This window comes from Poecile atricapillus, chromosome 8 (genome assembly GCF_030490865.1).
Source record: "Poecile atricapillus isolate bPoeAtr1 chromosome 8, bPoeAtr1.hap1, whole genome shotgun sequence".
NCBI lineage: Eukaryota > Metazoa > Chordata > Aves > Passeriformes > Paridae > Poecile > Poecile atricapillus.
In genome coordinates this window covers 14,972,191-14,991,359 of record NC_081256.1, presented here as the reverse complement: position 1 = coordinate 14,991,359, position 19,169 = coordinate 14,972,191, and the positions used below count along the sequence as shown (strand labels likewise).

At 37.3% G+C, this 19,169-nt stretch overlaps 1 protein-coding gene across 2 annotated transcripts in view; it reads right to left on the bottom strand.

The window, feature by feature from the left end:
- Window positions 1–19,169, bottom strand: part of ACAP2 (ArfGAP with coiled-coil, ankyrin repeat and PH domains 2) — a 59,492-nt gene that overhangs the window by 26,024 nt on the left and 14,299 nt on the right. For both annotated transcript variants that reach the window (XM_058844084.1, XM_058844085.1), the window contains exons 2-9: window positions 16,262–16,319; window positions 14,802–14,921; window positions 14,116–14,169; window positions 10,593–10,651; window positions 9,917–10,100; window positions 7,622–7,666; window positions 6,485–6,580; window positions 2,273–2,347 (exon numbers count right to left, since the gene is read on the bottom strand). In XM_058844084.1, coding sequence (XP_058700067.1) covers window positions 2,273–2,347; window positions 6,485–6,580; window positions 7,622–7,666; window positions 9,917–10,100; window positions 10,593–10,651; window positions 14,116–14,169; window positions 14,802–14,921; window positions 16,262–16,319 — 691 coding nt within the window. The remainder of the gene's footprint in view (window positions 1–2,272; window positions 2,348–6,484; window positions 6,581–7,621; window positions 7,667–9,916; window positions 10,101–10,592; window positions 10,652–14,115; window positions 14,170–14,801; window positions 14,922–16,261; window positions 16,320–19,169) is intronic.

The following is a 19,169-nucleotide window of genomic DNA, read 5'->3' as shown; positions in this document are numbered from 1 at the left end:
ACAATGATTATACAGAAAAGTGAGATGGGTTATTTAATTAGTGCAATTATTCTGCATGCATATGCACATATATGCAAACACAGGTAGTGGGTGGGTAGGTGTGTGCACGTATGCACTTACCTATACATTTCAGAAAAGGAACTGTTCTTTATCCACACAATGAAGGAAAGGCATCATTCTGAAGCATTAGATTAGAACTTCAGTATATTAAATGCATATATACCTTATGGAATATTCAACACAATAAGCTTCAGAAGTTTCAGTTGTTATAAAACATGGAAGGATTTGGCATTGGAAGATTTGGGAACATAGTGGAAAGCAACATGACAAGACATGAGAAGAGAGCGGGGAATAAAGTTGCCATCCGGCACAGGGTGACCAGATGACGAGTAGTGATAAAAAAAAAATCCAAAGTTTAAGGCAGTTCTGAAATCCTGATGAGCTAGAAGCTAACTTGTTGTGAAGGTTGGGAAGAGCAAGTAGGAGGAGACAAAAACAGACAATGTGATTTGAATAAGAAACTGAGAAAATGACTGGACAAGCTATAAGAGGAATCTCCAATAAAGCACAGTCTAGGCATTATCAGCACAAAAATGCGACAGTGGCTTCACTGATAAGGACAAGAGACAACATTTACAACTCAAAACACAGAACTTAAGAGGATAACATACAGTACATTCTGACTGCCCTGATTATATTTTAGAAACAGCATTAAATTGTCAATTAAAGTAAGTAACAATAAAAGTAACATCACTGTGCTTGTCGCTCCTACTAGAAATCAAGAACATTTATATTACACACAGATACGGCTTATCAAGTTTCATGAAGCTTAAAAGTTTCAGTAATAAGTGAAACTAGTAAAAGTAGTTTACCTGTAAAGCAGCCTTAAGCAGCATTTGAAGAAAAAACAAAGACTTGTAAACACCATTGGCAACAGCAGTGACCATAATTCATGGGAACCAGCTATTATTTCTATGGCAAATTAAAAGATAATTGCTCATAACTTAAATCCTTCACCAAGCACCACTGTCCTCTTTAACAGAGAACCTCTCAACTAGTGTCCATTCCTGAAACTGAGCCTTTAAGCCCAATAAACTTTAAATTTGACCTTCAACATTCATTCTCAAGTTACATCTTCCCCATTTCCTCCCTTTCTTCCCCTTCCTTGCCTGTAGTTATCTCCTGACTCGAAGCACAGCATGTCAGCTCTGCCCTCATCATCACATCTGCTCAATTTCACAGCAATCCTAATGCTTCCCACCAACTCCTAAAGGGATGACAGGATGCACCAATAAAAATGTTTTCAGCAACCAAAAATGTTACCTTTTCCCATTAGTATTAATATTGGCTCCTACTAAGGCTACCCAACGTATAATCTCAGTATGTTTATTAAACATTATTATTAAAATAAATTCCTGAATTTATTTAGTTATCAGATTTCATTTATACTGGGTGGGATTTTTTAATTTATGCCACCTGAACAGATACAGAACGTATTTGAATGATAGTAAGAAACGTAGCATTACCTTTAAACTGCTATCTAATTCCTTTCAAAAGTGCCTGTAGTATTAGCTCACTACCAGAGAGTTTGGTGGAAATATTTTTAACTTCTGGCATTATACCTGCAAAACCGATACTGATCTAGAGCTTCTGAAACATCCAAGCATCAGAAGTCATTCCCCCCAACATGAATTACCAATAGTTTTCTCAATAAGTAAAAAGAATTATTGCACAAATCTTCCCCAGAACACCAGTTAGATGTTCCCAATTTTGTATCTGTGCACAGTTGAACCAGTACATTAGACACTCATTAAAAAAGTTTACTTTTGGTCTTCATATGCAACAGCAGCTGCCACACAAGCTCCAAGTGCTGCACTTGGATTTGGCACAGTCCAAAGTGAAACCTACGGCTGTAAGGCTGTGCAGCACATACTCTTCTTCCACAAACACACAGCATGGAAACACAGAAACCTATACAACTTACTCAATTCAAGAGGTAATAGGAATTAGGAGTTCTACTGAAATGCTAGAATCCCGGCATTCAAATAAATTCTCCTGTTCTATTTATGTCTCCATAAAAACTAAGCATAATATTTTGTTCGGTAACACAAAATTAGTATCTGTAATCCAACCCTACACTTAATGACGTGTCAGTATGTTTCTCTGCACTAAAAATACCATCCCTTGTAGTTCTGATGCAGAGATGCTGGGGAGAGATGCTACAGATAAAAAAAATGTGTGTGCAGCCTGCCTTTTACATTCTGTTAAGTACCTTTTGTTGAATAGTGGAGTGCTTTTGCTCCATATCTCTCTTCTCCTTCGCAGCATCTACAGCCAACTGATCCAGCTGTAAAGAGAAACAGAAAATTGGATCTTTAAATTATCATAAGAAATTTGGCTCAGTAGATTTCACAATGCTGACAAAAAAAAGAACACATTATGTCTAGACATTGCAAGACTTCTATTTTATTTGCATAGTATAATAACTTCTATGTCACAAATTGTTTACCTTGAATAACCACTGAAGCCTCGTTTAAAGCACTGCTCTGCCACCCTGAATTAACCTCTACAAAGGTGTACATTTCTTGTAAGCATTAGAAGAACTGTTTCAAAGAACAGCATGGTGCCAAGCATATGCGACTCTACCGCATTGGTGCTCAGTCTCCCAAGAGGATGACTCATGCTTTAGCTGCTCTTGCTGGCCTATGCAGCAGCACTGGCAGGAGCAGCAAAAACTAGAAGGAGCAAGTGCTATGGATTTTTCCCTCCACAAAGTGGGACAACTGTCTCAACCAGGATTTTGTGTTTATAGTTTTGATCAGCAGTACTCGAGCAAGATTGCTTGAAGTCTTAGGCAGAGACAATCAAACTAATTTTGGAAATAAAAATATGGTTTTGAAAGTAACAGAGATTGTCACAGAGAATATTTAAGTTAGTATCCTTACAAAGTCTGTGATAATAAAAAAGCCACTACCCAAAACTTTCCTTTTACAATCACAAAAAGAAGAGAACATTTAAGATACCCTATAAGAGAAAGTTTGATTGGGGTTTTCTTATTTTGGTTGGTTTTGTTAAACAGTTTTGATTCCTTGGGTTTTGTTGTTTGTTTTATACAGGCCTTCATGTTCAAGTATGAAATGCAGTAGAGAAGCAGATGTTGTCTGACCGAGCAGTTAGTTTGGTACTTACCCAGCAGCCCATAACACAAGGCTGCCATTACCCAGCGGTGCAGACACAGGGCTGAGCGCAGGGCTCGGCCCGCAGCTCTCGGCTGAGGGACGGGGCTGGCTCTGCTCCAGGCCCACAGCGAGAACAGCAGGAGCAGCGTGCAGCAACACCAGCTCCCAGCTGGGTCACTCGCTGGCACAGGGCACAGATGACTAACACAGCCTCTGATCCACACACAAAGAGGATCCCCTGAACCCGCTCTCAGAACCACAAGTGACAGGCCCTGCCAACTCCGGCCATTTCCCTGGTCTTTCACTTCTCTGCTTGACATGATATAAATGAGAAAAAAGGGACAATAACAGGCCCTTACACCCTTGTGCTAAACAGTCTCCAACAATTATGGAGACATCAGAAAGCTGAAACATCTGGATCCAATTCCATACTCCATTACTTTTTTAACTCTTCTCTCCCTGTCTTCCCCTCTGGCTCAAAAGGCCACACCAGCACTTGCACACCTTTATAGGTACTTGTGAACAGGAACATATTGAAGGCTGAAGTGTCCAGATGCCACATCTAAGCAACTCTAGGACTTAAAAATTACACAAGAGCCTCTAGAACAGAGACCGGGCTCGAGAATTGTTTTGCATCAAGAATCCTTGGGGAACCCTTTCTTTCATGATAAAGGTAAGAACGGGGTCAAGGGTTACTCAAAACTTTATAGGTATCAACTGTCTTGCTAAAAACTCCAGATTCAGGAATCTGCACATGGTCCCCAAGATTCTTCCTTTTACCCCATTAGATGAAACAGAAGGTAGTCACCCAGGGTAGGGCAATCACCTCTAATTTATCTTGAATATAAATGTTTGAGGGTACATTTACCCCAGCCAAATAAAATTCTTAACAGTAGCTCAATCCATCAGTTACTTTTTTTACTATATAGGCAGCATTGCACCATTCCTGTTTGCAAGCTCAAACCAGAGTTTCTTCCATTTCACTCAGGTGAGCAGCACATCAATTGTCTTAAAAGAGACCAACAGCATACAACTATCAAAAGCTGTAGCAAATCACAACTAAACTATCAAAATCCCAGTCATTATAGCATCACTGAGTAATTTTCAGAAAATCTGGTTTTTTGAAGTACTGCATTTACTGGTAAATGCATTTTTATAAACATAATGCTATAATTCTCCTCAGAATGCCAGTTAAGTCAGACTAAAATATTCAGCTTTTTGAATAGTCATTTCAATGAAAATTCAAATGTTTCTTTTTAAGCTAATACCACATTTCATATGAAAAGAAACAAAACCCTTAGTTTCCATGCAAAAGCTCATATTATGCTTGCACACTATTAAAGAATCCCATACAATGACGTGGTTCCCAAGGGATCCTACCCTGACCTGAAGTATCCAGAAAGCAAAATTGCTTAATCGTATTCCATCACAGTAAAACAGTTATTTCGAAAATACAGACAAAAATCATTCAAAATTATAACTATACTATTCAAAATCAATTTTATTACTTCAGATGCTGTTAACCCTTGTAATTAAGATCATGCACAAAATTCACCTAGGAATGAAAACTCACTCACCAACAGAAGGAATCTAACAGCATTTTCACAAAAATCCAGCAAATCCCCGTTATGTCACAACATACTTTGTTAAAGGCAGAAGCTTCAACCAGTACAAGCTGCAAAGCCACCAACTGTTAAAACTTTCAACAGCTATTTACAAATCTGCTTCTGTCATGAAAAATATCCATTACTTAAACACCAAGGTGTGCTACAAAAGAACAATTCCGCAAGTTGTACAACTTTAGGGTCTTCAGTCCATCCTTGCTCCAACTGCAATATATTTAAAACATTCTTAGCTATGGATTTTCTAAATTTAACTCCTTCAGTTGCTATGATACCAGCACCAAAATGAATGCTACACAGTGCTCCTTACCAGATCAAGCAAAAGCATGACCAGACATTCAAAAATAACCTTGTATTTTCTTACTTGAATCACATCAATGAAATGGAAACACTGAAGCCTGGCTGATAGCCTAACCCACTGTCAACTCCATAGCTCGTATCTCCTTTCCTTATCCCCTCTTCCACAGGAGTGCAGGACACTCATGTTATACAACCAGAGACTATACAGTTCAACACTTACAATCCAAACTGGAAGGCTGTTGAAGAATAAAGGGCACAATTATAGAAGAGTAACATCCACCTGAACTGTTCAAGTACCGCTATTACACCAAGACCTGACACATTTGTACACGTAATTACGACCCACAGTAACCCAGCTGGGGCCTAGTATAGAAGAAAAATAACTATTCAGCCATTGGGTTGTTGGAGATATTTTCTACAGCTCCCAAACTGCTCCACTGCATAGCTCAGAACAACTTCATCTCTTAGACACTCAATGACACATCTACTCAAGACAAATGTAAAAGTTTTCTGTCGTTTATTTGCTTTTTTTACCTGGACAGACAAAAATTTGGCTGCTTTATGGATCTGTTTGGGAAGTAGCAATAGAGGGGTTCGTATCAGAGCACTTGTCACAAGTTCTCAGATAGAGGCAAACAGAAAGTGCTCAAATAACTTGCACTGAAAAACAAGTCAAGACACGGCTGAGTCTTTTCCCTGCACCACAGACAGATCTTCATTTGAATACTGTATGTTCCAATCTATTTGCATAGCCATTTTCAATGTCTCCTGTGTGCAGCTGGCAGTGGTCCATCTAAGCTTTTCATGAGTCCCTCACTGAAAACCCCAAAGTGTCAATTGTCTGTTCTTACACAACAAAAATGGGCAAGAAGGATTCCACACAGGAAGTAAATTTTGCACCACTTAAAATCATACTTCCGTTTTATGGTCTAAGTTGCTAACATCAAAGTTATATTTGCACACATCAAAATTTAATTATGCAGATTGCAAAATTTATACAGTAAATAAAGCATATGAGTAGAAGGAAAACCAGCCTAATCTACTTTTTATTATTAGATATATTTATAAACATGGGTCATATACAAAAATTTTGAAATCCAAATAATCCAGTATCCTCAATATCACAATGTACCTCACAGAGCAGCATGTGGCTATGCTAAAGCATGTAAATCCTAAAGGTAGTATTAATTTTAGTAAACAGAAATCTTTCAGTTTGCAATTATTTTCATTCCTTTCATTACAGTATATTTTTTATGTTTTGCCTTTATTATACTACAATTCCCTTTTTGTTGAATAAATCCATGAAGTACCGGATATGGAGGCATATATCAAGATTTCTTCAATTTCAGAATATAGTTATGCATTTTTAAAATAATTTGTTACCTGTGCACCAAGATCTTTCATGTAGGGCTCAAGTTCACTAAACAGATCATAGCCTTGATGGAAAAAAGCCAGATGTGCATACATAAATGATAACATCTAGAAGGAACAAAGTAAATATTTATTCTCTTAAAATTTATATCACATATATATGTCACTTAATTCACATAACCTACAACTTAAGGTTTAATTTCTCCTCTCATGTTCTGACAGTTTTACATCAATACCTCATAGAGCTTCCAAAGTTGTAAAATAAATGTGGAAAGTAAAGGAAGAAAAGAACAAGCCAAAAATCTCAGGAATCAGTTGATAGCATTAACTCCATGAGCAAAACAAAAGAAATCTACTTAATGGCAGAAAACTACTGCTAATTCATGTCACCTGAAATTTTTGCTCCTGTGTAACTGGTACATGTAAGGTAGAGAGGGGCTATAGAATATTTTACTAATGATCCAAACCCATAACCTTTATGAACATATGTGAGAAGACTGTCTGGCCTTAAAACAGAAAACAAGTTGGGAAGGTGCAGAGCAAAATAGCAGGCAGTTATAAACCAACCCAAGTAAAGTTTCTGCTTTTTAAGGAATTAAGAAAATTATGGGAGAGCAACTTCAGACATTTGAAAGAATAGCACTGTTTAATGTGTCACTCTATATCTCAATAAACATTTAGCAGAGATAATGGGAAGCAGAAAAGTATAATGTGAAGAAAATTGGCATGCAGGTGTAGATAACTTAGCAGATACCACATTATTCATACTAAAAATTGCTCTGTTCTTAGAAAGAGCAGAATTCATCTTAGAATAGATTATAAGTAGCACTTACATTTTAAAAGTAATAAACCAGGCCTAAACAGCAGAATTCTAGGCAAACAAAGTTTGATTTTAACTATGGAACACATACCAAAGGATCAAAGCAGTGAAAACCTGTAAGTTTTCAAATCTGAAGGACCGTCAAAAACAGTTAAACATGTATGCCCAGCTACAGTAAAGGCCAAACTGACAGTCACCAATCTGACAAATATACTGATAACATTTTGAGTAATTAAAGGACTAAATTTTTAACATACTGCTTTGTGGCCATATTTTTAATTTCAGATGGATTAAAATATTTGATATACAGAGAATAAAGCATATCTTACCGATTTTAAGATTTCTGCTCTCCTTTTAGACTGAAGAACATTGATCTAGGTAAAACAGAACAAACAAGCAATTTATTTTATTCTAAACTTCTTATTTTATTTACAATTTTCCCCCAAGTAATCACATTCAAGCTCAAAACATTGCAAGAAGACAGTTCAATATCAGACTTCCCGAAGTACTTTTAAAAGAAGAAGATGCACTCTAGTTCTGTCATGATATCAAAGTGATGCAATCAGAGAACACTTCCAAAGCTTGAGCTTCACAGTGATAGTCACAATTTTCTTACATCAGTAGGGAAAATACAAGACACCATGTGCTAGCTAGAAGTAATATAAATACACCTTTCAAGCAAGGAAAATTGGTTCTCATTTTCAAGAGATTGAATTCAAGATGTTTCAAGCACTGTGAGCTAAGCCAGCCCACCAACTCCTTGCAGAAGTTGCACTCAGCGCTGCTGCCAAGACAGATCAAAGGATGGGGGCAGGGTTACTTTCTCCCTTCTTTTCTTACAGACTCACAGTATTTAAGTATCCCAAAAGTAGTCCCAGGCAAGCAAGAACATAATAGTTTCAATAAGTAATTTCTGTGTATACCTGCACTTTTAAACTAGCTGAAGTCACTGATTAATGGTGTTGCCCTAGAACTTGAGGAATTTCACATTATATAGAAAAAATAACTAATTTTTCACATTCACCTAATTCTCCTACCTTCTTTGGTCTCTAAACTTTAAAGGTTGCCATGCAGAAATACAGATTTTACTTTAAAAGACCCACTTAGCAGAAACAGGCATGATTTTGTAATTTAACACCTCTATGTCAGTTTAGAATTTCAGCAAAATAAATAAACTTGCTGAAGCTATAATCAAAACCAGATTCTACTGCTATACTTAAGTAGTCATTCTTTTGGAAAACTTTCTGCAGCAAAAATAATTAAGATTTGTTTGCACAGAATATACCCTCAGCCTGTGAGGCAAAGAAAAATAAAAATAGAAGGAAAGCAAAGGTTTTGAATTACAGTTTAAAGCCAGTCTAGCTACAAGGAGGCCACAGTTGTGAAGCCATTTTCCCAGAAGAATCACACAAGTAGAAAGAATTCCTAAAGCTGAAGTGATTTTTGTCCACGTTGAGAGATGCTGAAACTGTTCCCAGTTACTTTAAGCATAGCTTTATCCCAGGAACTGCTCATACTTTGAACATACAAATTCCAGGAGGCAAACAACCTGCAGTTCAATGCACACACAGGGAACTGGCCTGCTGCAGTAGTGACTGCCAGCTTCCCCCACACCATTTAGTGCTAGTACAAATAATCCTGTGGGACATAATTCATACGACTTTTTAAACACCAAAATGACCTTAGTGTTTAAAAACAGGAGCTCAGAGTTGACCACTGACCATCACGTCTGTGAACATGCCCAGGCTAACAGGCTCCACTTCATTTTACAACTCATAATGCAATTTATAGAAAAGTTAATTAAGCTTTAAATAACTGACTGATGATAATGTCTAATATAGATGCTAATGTCTAATATAATAAAACCAGCTTAATTGTAAAGAGCTGTTCTGTGTTTGATCACAGGAGAAGCTCAGACTCATTTGGGAGCCCCAGCCTATCATACCATCCAAGTTGTAACAATCCTGTTTTGCTGCAGTTGTGGGTAAGTATGAAGCAGATGAATTTTAAGTATCAAAAAAAAATTTATTACTGTATTACAGGATACAAAGCAGCATGCCAAAGAATACCTCTCAACACCCTATGGGAGATCTTCATTAAAAAGGTAAAGGATAGTTAAGTTCTTGACTCCCCTCATAGCACAATGTCCAACTCTGAGGCATCTAGAGAAGCTGAATACAACCCAAAGCATACAGCTAAAATTGCAGAAGTACCCAAGATCCTGTATCAGAATTATTCAGGTAATTTGCATTTCCTAGGCTAGGTTACAGTTTTTATTTCAAATATATAAGAAACTACAGTCTATCTAACTCATAAAACACGTGGGTAAATATCAGGCAAATACTGGGTTTTTTTCAAAATTAATGTTCAACTTGAAAATTAAACTGTGTCATTGCAGCAAGGACACTGAATAACAGAGCATTAAAGCAGTAATAATGCATCAGTTAATTTTCTTCAGATTTTATTTGAAAAAGAAATTACTTGCAGATAAAGTTCTTCCTTTTTCCCGGAATCTCCACATCTTCCAAGAAGCTTACAAAAAGAACTTTTAACACTGTAAAGAACACGTCTCTAAACATATGTAACAAATGGTTTTAAAAAGTAACTTTTATTGCTGTCCTTACCTGAAGAACATAATCCAGAGCTATGTGTCGAAAACACTTCCGTGTTGCAGTCAAAATGTTGGTTGCTTCCTCTACCTCATGTTGCTTATTTCTTTGAACTTGGGCATTTTTCACCAGAGCATTCTCCTTTTCTTCACTAACTTTTTCAAACTGTTTCTTTGCATCTTTAAATTTCCTAATATCTCTATGGAAAAAGGAAATATGGATAACAAATTAATTCCAAAACATGAAAAAGAGTTTAAAGCTACACCAGACAGACCAAGCTTGTGACTACTATAGCTGGTGTCTTTTTCAAATTCTATAATCTTCATTACATGCTTCGGTCAAATGGAAATCCACAAACTATGACAGAAGCTTATTGCGTTTCTTTTCCAAAGAAAGGACAAAATTGAAATGCAACTGAACACATCTGATGCCTACTGGGGAAAAGCTTTGTCCCCCAAGCTTAGCCAATTACAATATGTAATTAGATCAGTAATTCATCCTATTGCAACGTTTCTGCAGCTGGATTTAAAGCATCAGTGATTTGGTGTGATTTTTGACAAAGCCTTAATACACACTTCTCAATTTATGGGTGGCTATTTACAGGAAGGATGTTTCACTTATCCACTCAAATCAGATTTTTAAAATTACATTTTATGTATAATTTTCCCATTACAAGTGCAAATTAACTTACTCTTTAACGAAAGTCTGAAGCTGTGTTTTAATTGATCTTTGGATTTGGTCAAATAGAATCTGAAAAAAAGCATTATTACATAGGTCAGTAATTCAGAGGTACTCATACCTTCTGATTTCAGAAATACAAATGGCAATTATGCAGAATTAGATGAGAATTATTATTAAACCACTGTGTCTCTAAAGCAAAATACAAATCCCTTCAGAGTAGTTTTGAAATAAATAAAAGATAAGGAAGAAAATAAGGAAAATAACACAAATCAAACATCTTTTGCTGCTCTTTTTTTAAAGACAATGGTTATAAGGAGAGAGAAGAGCACCTGTCATCCTATTCTCTCATCCTGACAAGGTAAGACATGCCTAGTTTCATAGAAGTTTATGTTAATTGTACGGTAATATTCTTGAAGAAACAACTTTGACAATTTATCAACAATTAAAAGACAAATGAAACCATAGAAAGTTTGCCATTTTAACTTCTGGCAAAAACCCCAAAACCATGGATTGAAACTAATGCTGAAAATGTAACATACGTGAGTTTTTACTACCATCTTTACATGAAATGTTTGTGAAAAATCACCACTGTTGGACTACTAAAATGAATGGCTGATTATTTTTAAGAATAAGTGATCTAAACAATGCTTCCAAAATTTCTTATGATTTGGTAGGGGTGGTGGGCGCTAAAAATACAATCTACTAATTTTAATTGTAAAGTGTAAGATATTTGTTAAGTTTTTAAGGCCAAGGCACATCTGGATGTGAGACAACTTGTATGTTTTCTTATGACCCAAAAAATTCTAACTGGAAAAATAAAACACATATTCCTTCAACTTCACATCCACCCTCTGAGTTTTAGCATGGAACAGAACAGGTCAGTGGCTACTGGGAAAATCCTTTTGTCACTTCTTATTGTGCTGAGAAGAAATGTTGCCTTAATTTCCAACCCCTCTACACTTCCATTCTATGTAACAGAAATACACAAGGCAGCATCACAAAAATAAAGTTGACCCAATTGAACAGAATCTCTCATTAAAAGATCTTGAAATATTAAATTATTTTCTTGAAAAAGCAAGTCAAAACCTCAAAGTTTAAGGTCAAAAAATGTTTTCTTTAAAATGTTCTCAGTCTTAGATTCTTTATTAAGATTTGGAAATGAGAAGCTATGTAATGCCAAGTACTGACAGGAAAACCTTTACCAGCTCATCTCGCTTTTCTAGAAACACTGAAGGGACACATGACTGAGTTTAAGCTACTCATTAGCAGTGGTACTGTACGTTGCATCCAGTCTCCATGCTTGGAGGTTTTCAAGACCAAAGCAACCTGATCCAACCTCAATATCTGACCCTGATTTAGCAGGCAATCAAACTATCCATACCTCCTGAGGCCCCTTCCAACAGAATTGTATCTACCAGTAATGCATGGAAGAACTTGTTTGTACTCCCACTTTAGGAAACCAGAAAAGCAGACAACTAAAATAAAGAACTTCTTGAAAAACTGGAAGTCACACTGGAACTACTCCCACTGCTGACATTTAAGCTTGCCAGTGCCTGGGGAGTGTACCAATCAAGATCAATACCAAAAGATAAAACCAGATGGGAACTCAAATGATTAGAGGACCCCCAGAAATATGAGCCTTGCATTCTTCTTACAGTAATGAAGAGAAAAAAGGTGCTGGGCAGAAATATACACAGACATAATTTCCCCTAAAAGAACAGAAAGAAGTGCCCAGACCATGATCTGATTAGATTTACAGCCTTGACAACATACTACCTTTCATATACTCCAAGTCTAAGAAAGCTGCTATTTGCCATAAGCTGTCACAGCTACTCCCCCAATGCTGACTCACTGAAGATGCTGCACTAGTCTGGTCCCTGGCCTTATGTGTAGCAAAGCCTCACATGAAAAACTGACAGTCATCCAGAACTCAGTGGGAGCTTCTCCTACCCCTTCGATCCTTTCTTTCCTCTTTCTTTCTCTAGCTTCTCGCTCCTGATGGCTCTGTCACCTGGGTCAGCAACAGACCTGTCACTCTGAGCCAGGAAGCCCTGTTGAACTAAGGAGATTCACAAAAAGCCATGCAGGACCACAACATGTCTGGCAAAGCAATTGTGCCTCACTCCTGATGTCTGTGCCTTTGGGAAAAGCCACTTTATTCTCACTATGCCTGAGCACGGCAAGGGCACGGTGGGGGAAAAAAAGCAGAACAGAACTCAGATAGGTCCTACTTAGATCTGAAAAGAAATCTTTAATATGGATTGTTCTTCGCTTTCTGCCTTCAAACTGACTAAAAGGGAGAGTTGTGCTGTGCCAAATTTTGCCAAAGAAGTGCCAGCTGGATCACATAGAATAACAGCAGCAATAATACAGGACCTATGTCAGAGGTGTCCTAAAGAGCGAACCATAGATAAAAGACATGGTTAAGAGGGTAACCAGCCGCAACATGTGTGATGAAGAGGGACAGCCTGGGTTTATCTGTTCCATCTAATCTGCAGAAATCATTGACATGAAACTAATACTTGCTCCAGTACTGCTGCTTTGAACCTTTGCACTCCCTTTTCTCTACAACCCAAGAACCACTGTTCACTTATCCCCTTTACAGTTTTCATTAGATTAGGTGCAGATACATACACTTCGTATAATGAAAAGAAATCAAACACAATGCTATTAACCTGCTTTGCTTTGCTTCCCCACCTTCCACTCTAAAAGCATGCATTTTGAAACAAAAAGCCTAATCAGTCATTTTTAGAAAGCTAAGTTAAAGCTAACAAACTTCCATTGCATTCTCTATATCTTGTCAATTTTTAAATCACAATGTTATGATAAACCCACATTTTAAGTGCCCTGCATATTTTCAGCACTTTGGAGACACTCCAGTTCGCTTCCAGCAATTTCTGGGAAATTAATGAAGAGCAGTTGGGCCAATGAAAGAGGAAGAAAACAAGAAAAAACCATCCTTTTGCCTTTCAGAATACAAGACCAAATGCTTTAGAGGAAAAGCTAACAAATTAGTTTTCAACCCAGGGAAAACTGAAGTTTCTGGTTAATCTTAAATTCTAGCGTTTTGTCCTTTCTCCACACTTGTCTAAATTTGCTATCCATCCAAAAAGAAAACTATATGTAAACCAGAGGTTCATTTTGTGTATTATAAAGGATAGGGGAAAAAGTACCAATTATGGAAAGGACAATCATTATTTCAGACCAACAAAGGTGTAAGTCTGTAACTGTTACCATCAGTTTAGTTCAAAAAGATGAAACTATTCAGTATTTACTGTCTTAGAGCACCAAATCTTACAAATTCCAAATGAAAAATAAACCAAGATGGAAATCTGTAGAAAAGGGGATATTTATAAATACTTTGTAAACAAAATATTAATAAAATATTTATAAGTATTAAACAAGAGTTATTTATCACCATTTAAACCATTACTTTGCAAGCACTATCAACAAGAAAGACTTTACCATTAATCAATTATCAAATATAACTGGAGGTGAACTATCAGTGCCATGCTGCAGCTAGAAATACTCACATTATGATAATTGATCATTTCCTGTAAGGTGTCAGAGAACTTCGTCAAACTGGTCTGTAAAGATAAAATAAAAGTGGTTTAAGTTAAGCCTACTAAACGCACAGCACAAAACAACAACTCAGAGGTTTATAGCTTTTCAGTAAAGAACTTGAAAATTCATTTTTCTTACAGCTCAATTATGAGACTATAACCATTACGCTAGAAGGAGAACACAGCTGTAATATCAAACAAATCATTAAAGATACAAGCAACAAAAATGTTATTTCTACCTACCTGTATATAAAGTACCAAACTGAGGAAAAGCAGGAAAAATTCAAATTGACTAAAGATATGGGAAGCTCACATAATCTGAAACATTAATTTACACTATTTAATATCACACTAATTAATATTTTTCATGTTTAATACTCTTACAAAAAGTGGTTAACATGTTGCAATCACCAGTGTGTACACTAATCTAACACGTTTTCTGAAATCTGGCAGACCTGTGTCACTGTTGAAACAAAACAGCACAGACACCTGCAGTGCACCACAGTCAGAAAAACCCTCACTCTAAGAAAGATATCAAAGAAAAAGGAGCAAAAAGGCAAATACTATAAACTTCAACTACTTCTCTTGCCAACTGTTATGTTGTACCTTTTTAAGGATATGTTTCTCTCCCTCCATTTTTACCTCAAAGAACTTACCTCAACCAATGTATCTTTACAGGAATATTGTGCAAGGTCTCGAATTCCATTCATGAACTGCTTGTTGGCTGTACAAAATGCTTTCCCAGTATCAATCATTGCAATACAAAGCTTCACCAGCTAAAATGAGTATAAAAAGAGCGAGAAAGAGGAGGGCTTATTTTTGTTTGGTTTTTACACCATCATATAAATATGAACACACTGAGCTCACTGAGCTTAGTAAAGGCTATAAAATAAAATTTTCAAAAGTTAAATTCTCACCCTCAAATTCTATTAAAAGCTTTCTACTGTATAGTGACAGCTATAAAAATACTACTCTAGGTCAACAGATATGCTACTAGGAAAGTTACCACTCTATATATTTTTTTTAAATTATTTTTTACTTGATTTATTGTTAACTGAGATGTTGCACGTATTTCAAGAGAGAGTTTTACAGGGGCAAAGAGTACAGCAACTAAAAACTGGTTAGAACCCAATCAAATGAGGACGTTATAGTGGTTTCTGAGGAAAAACACCACAAAACAAACAAAAACAACACCAGTTGTTTCATCCTGAGACACTCAGAATACAGGCATAGGAAAGCAAAAGGCTCTGTGCACAAAGCACAGCTGAAGAGTCATGGTTACATCTCAGGAACTGAAATCAATTATGTTTTCACTCACAAACAGATTAATCTCTGATGGCTTTCCATCCCTACCACTCACTGCTTCAGTCAGCACCTCAGACCTCATGGTACTCCAGACTGATAGGAAGGTCCTCAGTATTTTGTGATGGGTGTTTTCCCACTTCTTGAGCCATTTATGCTCCAGGCCATTAATGTAGGAAAGAGTGGTTACTGCAACTGCCAAGATGCTCTCTTGAGAAGGGGCACATTATGATTGACTTCCCCGACCCCAAGTCAAGCTGAGACTAGAACCAGAAAATTGAACCTTCATCTCTGAAGGATTTTTCAAGGATGGTAAATAAATTTTCATGAAAAGCAACACAGAAGTACTTGATCTATATTGGGGCAAAGAAACCATCCAAGCATCCTTCCTGTCGTAGTTATCCAGTAATTTTTATGTTGACTCAGCTCCTTGCCATTGTGGTAAAACAGGCTCTTGGCACAGCAGTGACCAAGCCCCAGCTTTTATCTCACGTGAAAGCTGAACGAGTTTGCAGCAGCTGCCCCATGGGCTGAGTCACAGGAGCACAGTGAGGGGCCAGGCCAGGAGGGAATTGCACAAGCTCAGCCTCAGCTGGGGCAAGGAGCGAGCTCACGCCACGAGTTCAGCTGCTCAGCACTGCTCTGATCCAGCTCGGCCTCCAAGGCACAGCCATGAGCTTGACCTGGATCCTTTCCTCTGCAGAGCAGGGGGCTTGGTCGGCCACTGACACTTCCCAGCTGTCAACCTTAAAACAAAACTGAAACACACGTTTTGATGTTTTTAAGACTAAACATTGTTAAATTAAAAGCTTACCTTGTCAAGTTTCAGTTCCAGCTCTGTCACATCTCCTTCTACCTCTTCTAAAGCTGCCCTGCATGCATAAAAGGGGTTTTTTTTAAATTTTACACAAAAATATTCTGAGTCTGGGGATAAGGGGCAAACACACACATTTAACTCATTTATTGCCATCACAGTTTCACTTGAATTTCAGCTAAAAAAAAGCATAGATTTCAAAGAACTACAAGAATTGCAGGAAATTTGATGGTAAAAAGAAAAAAAACTACATCACTGCTAAGACACGGTCTATTGATAAAAGATTTCAGATCAAATTTTATCAATCCTAATACCTGTCACATCAAAATAGGTTTCTTCTGTTCTTGTATAGACAGTAGTCTATATGTTTGAAGCTAACAACAAAGGAAAGAAACTGAAGCTCAGTGGAAATTTTCTTAATTCTTTTGGTGACCTTCTGGCTCAAACCTGCAAATGGTGCAGCTATTTCATGAATAACCTTGCAATGAGATTAGGAAAAAATACAACACTTGCCATGTGTCAATTAACCTGCAGGAAGTTCAGATGGCATGTTTCATTAGATCATTTACCTCTAATCTAGACTGGTCAAATCTTCCAGGCCAGTCAAATTTAACTTGCCAGTAAAAGCTGCTTTCATGGAGCATTGCTAAAACACAGCTTGTTGGCTTTTTTTGCTTGAAAGCTCATGTTTCTTTGGACACCTCCTTCCTTATCGCTACCTGAAAAAACAGAAGACTGAGGATGGATGACACTTTGTTCAGAGTCCATGAACACTGCTGCTTAGTCAGGCTATTGCCTTGAGAGCTGAATGGACTCATTTCTGGCAAGGACTGCCCTTGCTGCCATCACAGGGTGCCCACTCTTTCAGTCATTCCAGCAAAACCATTCATGGAGCTACCCTGTCTACCAGTAGTAAGCTGCCTTGGGGAAAAAAAAAGTATTAGGAAGTTTTCTTCCATGCTCTTTGAAAAATTGGATCAGACATTTCACATTTCAGTCCCATGAAAAAACCCAGCTCTTCCTGGAAAAAGTTATACAGGCAGGGAAGAATGATTTGGAGCAGGAATTTCTTAAGCCAACTTTATACCACTGAGGAGAGACACAACCAACAGCTTTACTGTCTCTTGCTAATTCCATTCTAGTTCACATGAGTACAAGCCAAGAACATAAAAAAAAAAAAAAAAAAAAAGACTGGATGAGGGCCTCAAGTTCAGGAAAAGCAGTTTTTTTCCAAGAACAGTTCTGAAAAATGCTGCCAATTGCTTGCAGATCTCAAACATTGAGCATGACATCCCCAGCTTTTGAAGACTTCACTACATATAGTTGTATTCCAGTTCTTGTACCTCAATGCATTCCCACTTTTGTGTCCTAAGTTTTATATCCAAGCAATCCCTGCAGCTACATTTTGGCTCCTCCCTCTTCGCTAGCTTCAGACCATGAAGGATTTCAGGCAACATCAATTTCTCTCTTTTACTTTCTTTATTTTCTTCCATAACTGATTAATTTTCATTTAAGTCTCTAGTTAATCTTGTTTCAGAAAGCATTAAAGAGAATTTAAAAAAAAACAAAACCCAAAGGAAGGAAAAGCACCTCAATATTTAGACTGCAATTTTGTATTCGTTTGTTTATAATCACAGAGCAACAAATTTTTATTTGTTTCTTTGGCATTAACATAAAAGCACAATTAAGTAGCTTGTTTACAAAACTGCAGCAAGATCTGATAAGAGTATTATTTTTTTAGTGTCTTTAACTAACAAAGAGTTCTAGCTCCACAGGATTTAATGAGCTAGAAGTCTAAGATTCAAAATGAAGAGCTGAGATTAAGGCAGTTAGAGCAGGCAGAATGAAGACAACACATCTGTTCAGTAATTAAACCTCTATTCCAAGATGCAAATTTTAAGGCAGAATAAGCTCAACTGGAAGAAGTAACAGCAGAACATTAGAAAACTGAAACAATGAAGGGTAGGTCAAGCAAAAAGAAGTATAAAGCAAAGCAAATAGAAGTACCATATGAGAAAGGAGAGATACACCCCACTACCACCCAATTCATTGCTGATCTTTGAAATGCCACAGGCTCCTGAGGCACCAGGCTGCTTCTCTGGGCTATTTCCCACCACTGCCACGTGATGAAGGGATGGCACATCTGGCCCTACAACTGGATATGGATCAAACAGCTGTTGAGTTCCTGCTAAACCCCACTTTAATTCTGTGTTTCTTTGCATAGGAATGACTACTTTCACTGTTTCCATCACATAAAAACTATGAGAAAGTATTATCATGCAAACATATTCACAGGTATTCACCCAACACTGGATTACTAGCCGAAAAACAGAATATAGATATATACATCCAATTATGTACCACCTAGTCACAAAACTTGTCTTTATGTTTTCATCCTGGGCTAGCAATACATGAAACACAGCTGATCTAAGCTGTGCTATGTTAATGCTACCCTTGATTTTCTTAATTTAATACTTTTTGAAGCCACAGAATACAGAGATGCATTTCTCTCTGAAACATCTGTATCAGGCATAAAGTCACAAAAAACTGTCATAATTCTGAGTAAATGTCATGTCCACAGCCAAGACCCACTGTCCAGCTATAAACACAGGAAGTGGTGGTGAAACAGCTGAGGACAAAGTGCCAGGCCTGACATGTAACAAAACTGTTGCTCTTTACTGAAGTGGGAGCTGGGAGCAAGGTTTTCGTCACAGAGATCTCAGCCAGAAGGCTCCAGCATTAGGAATAAGGATCAGATCAGGTCCAGTGTATGAGTCAAACATCTGTGGCTTCCCAAGACGTTCAAATACTGCATGGCAACGCACAAAACCAGAACAGCTGCTTAAGGGTGGAGGACAACTTTCATAAATGAGCCATCTCCCATACTCTTCATGCCCTGTAATAAGGA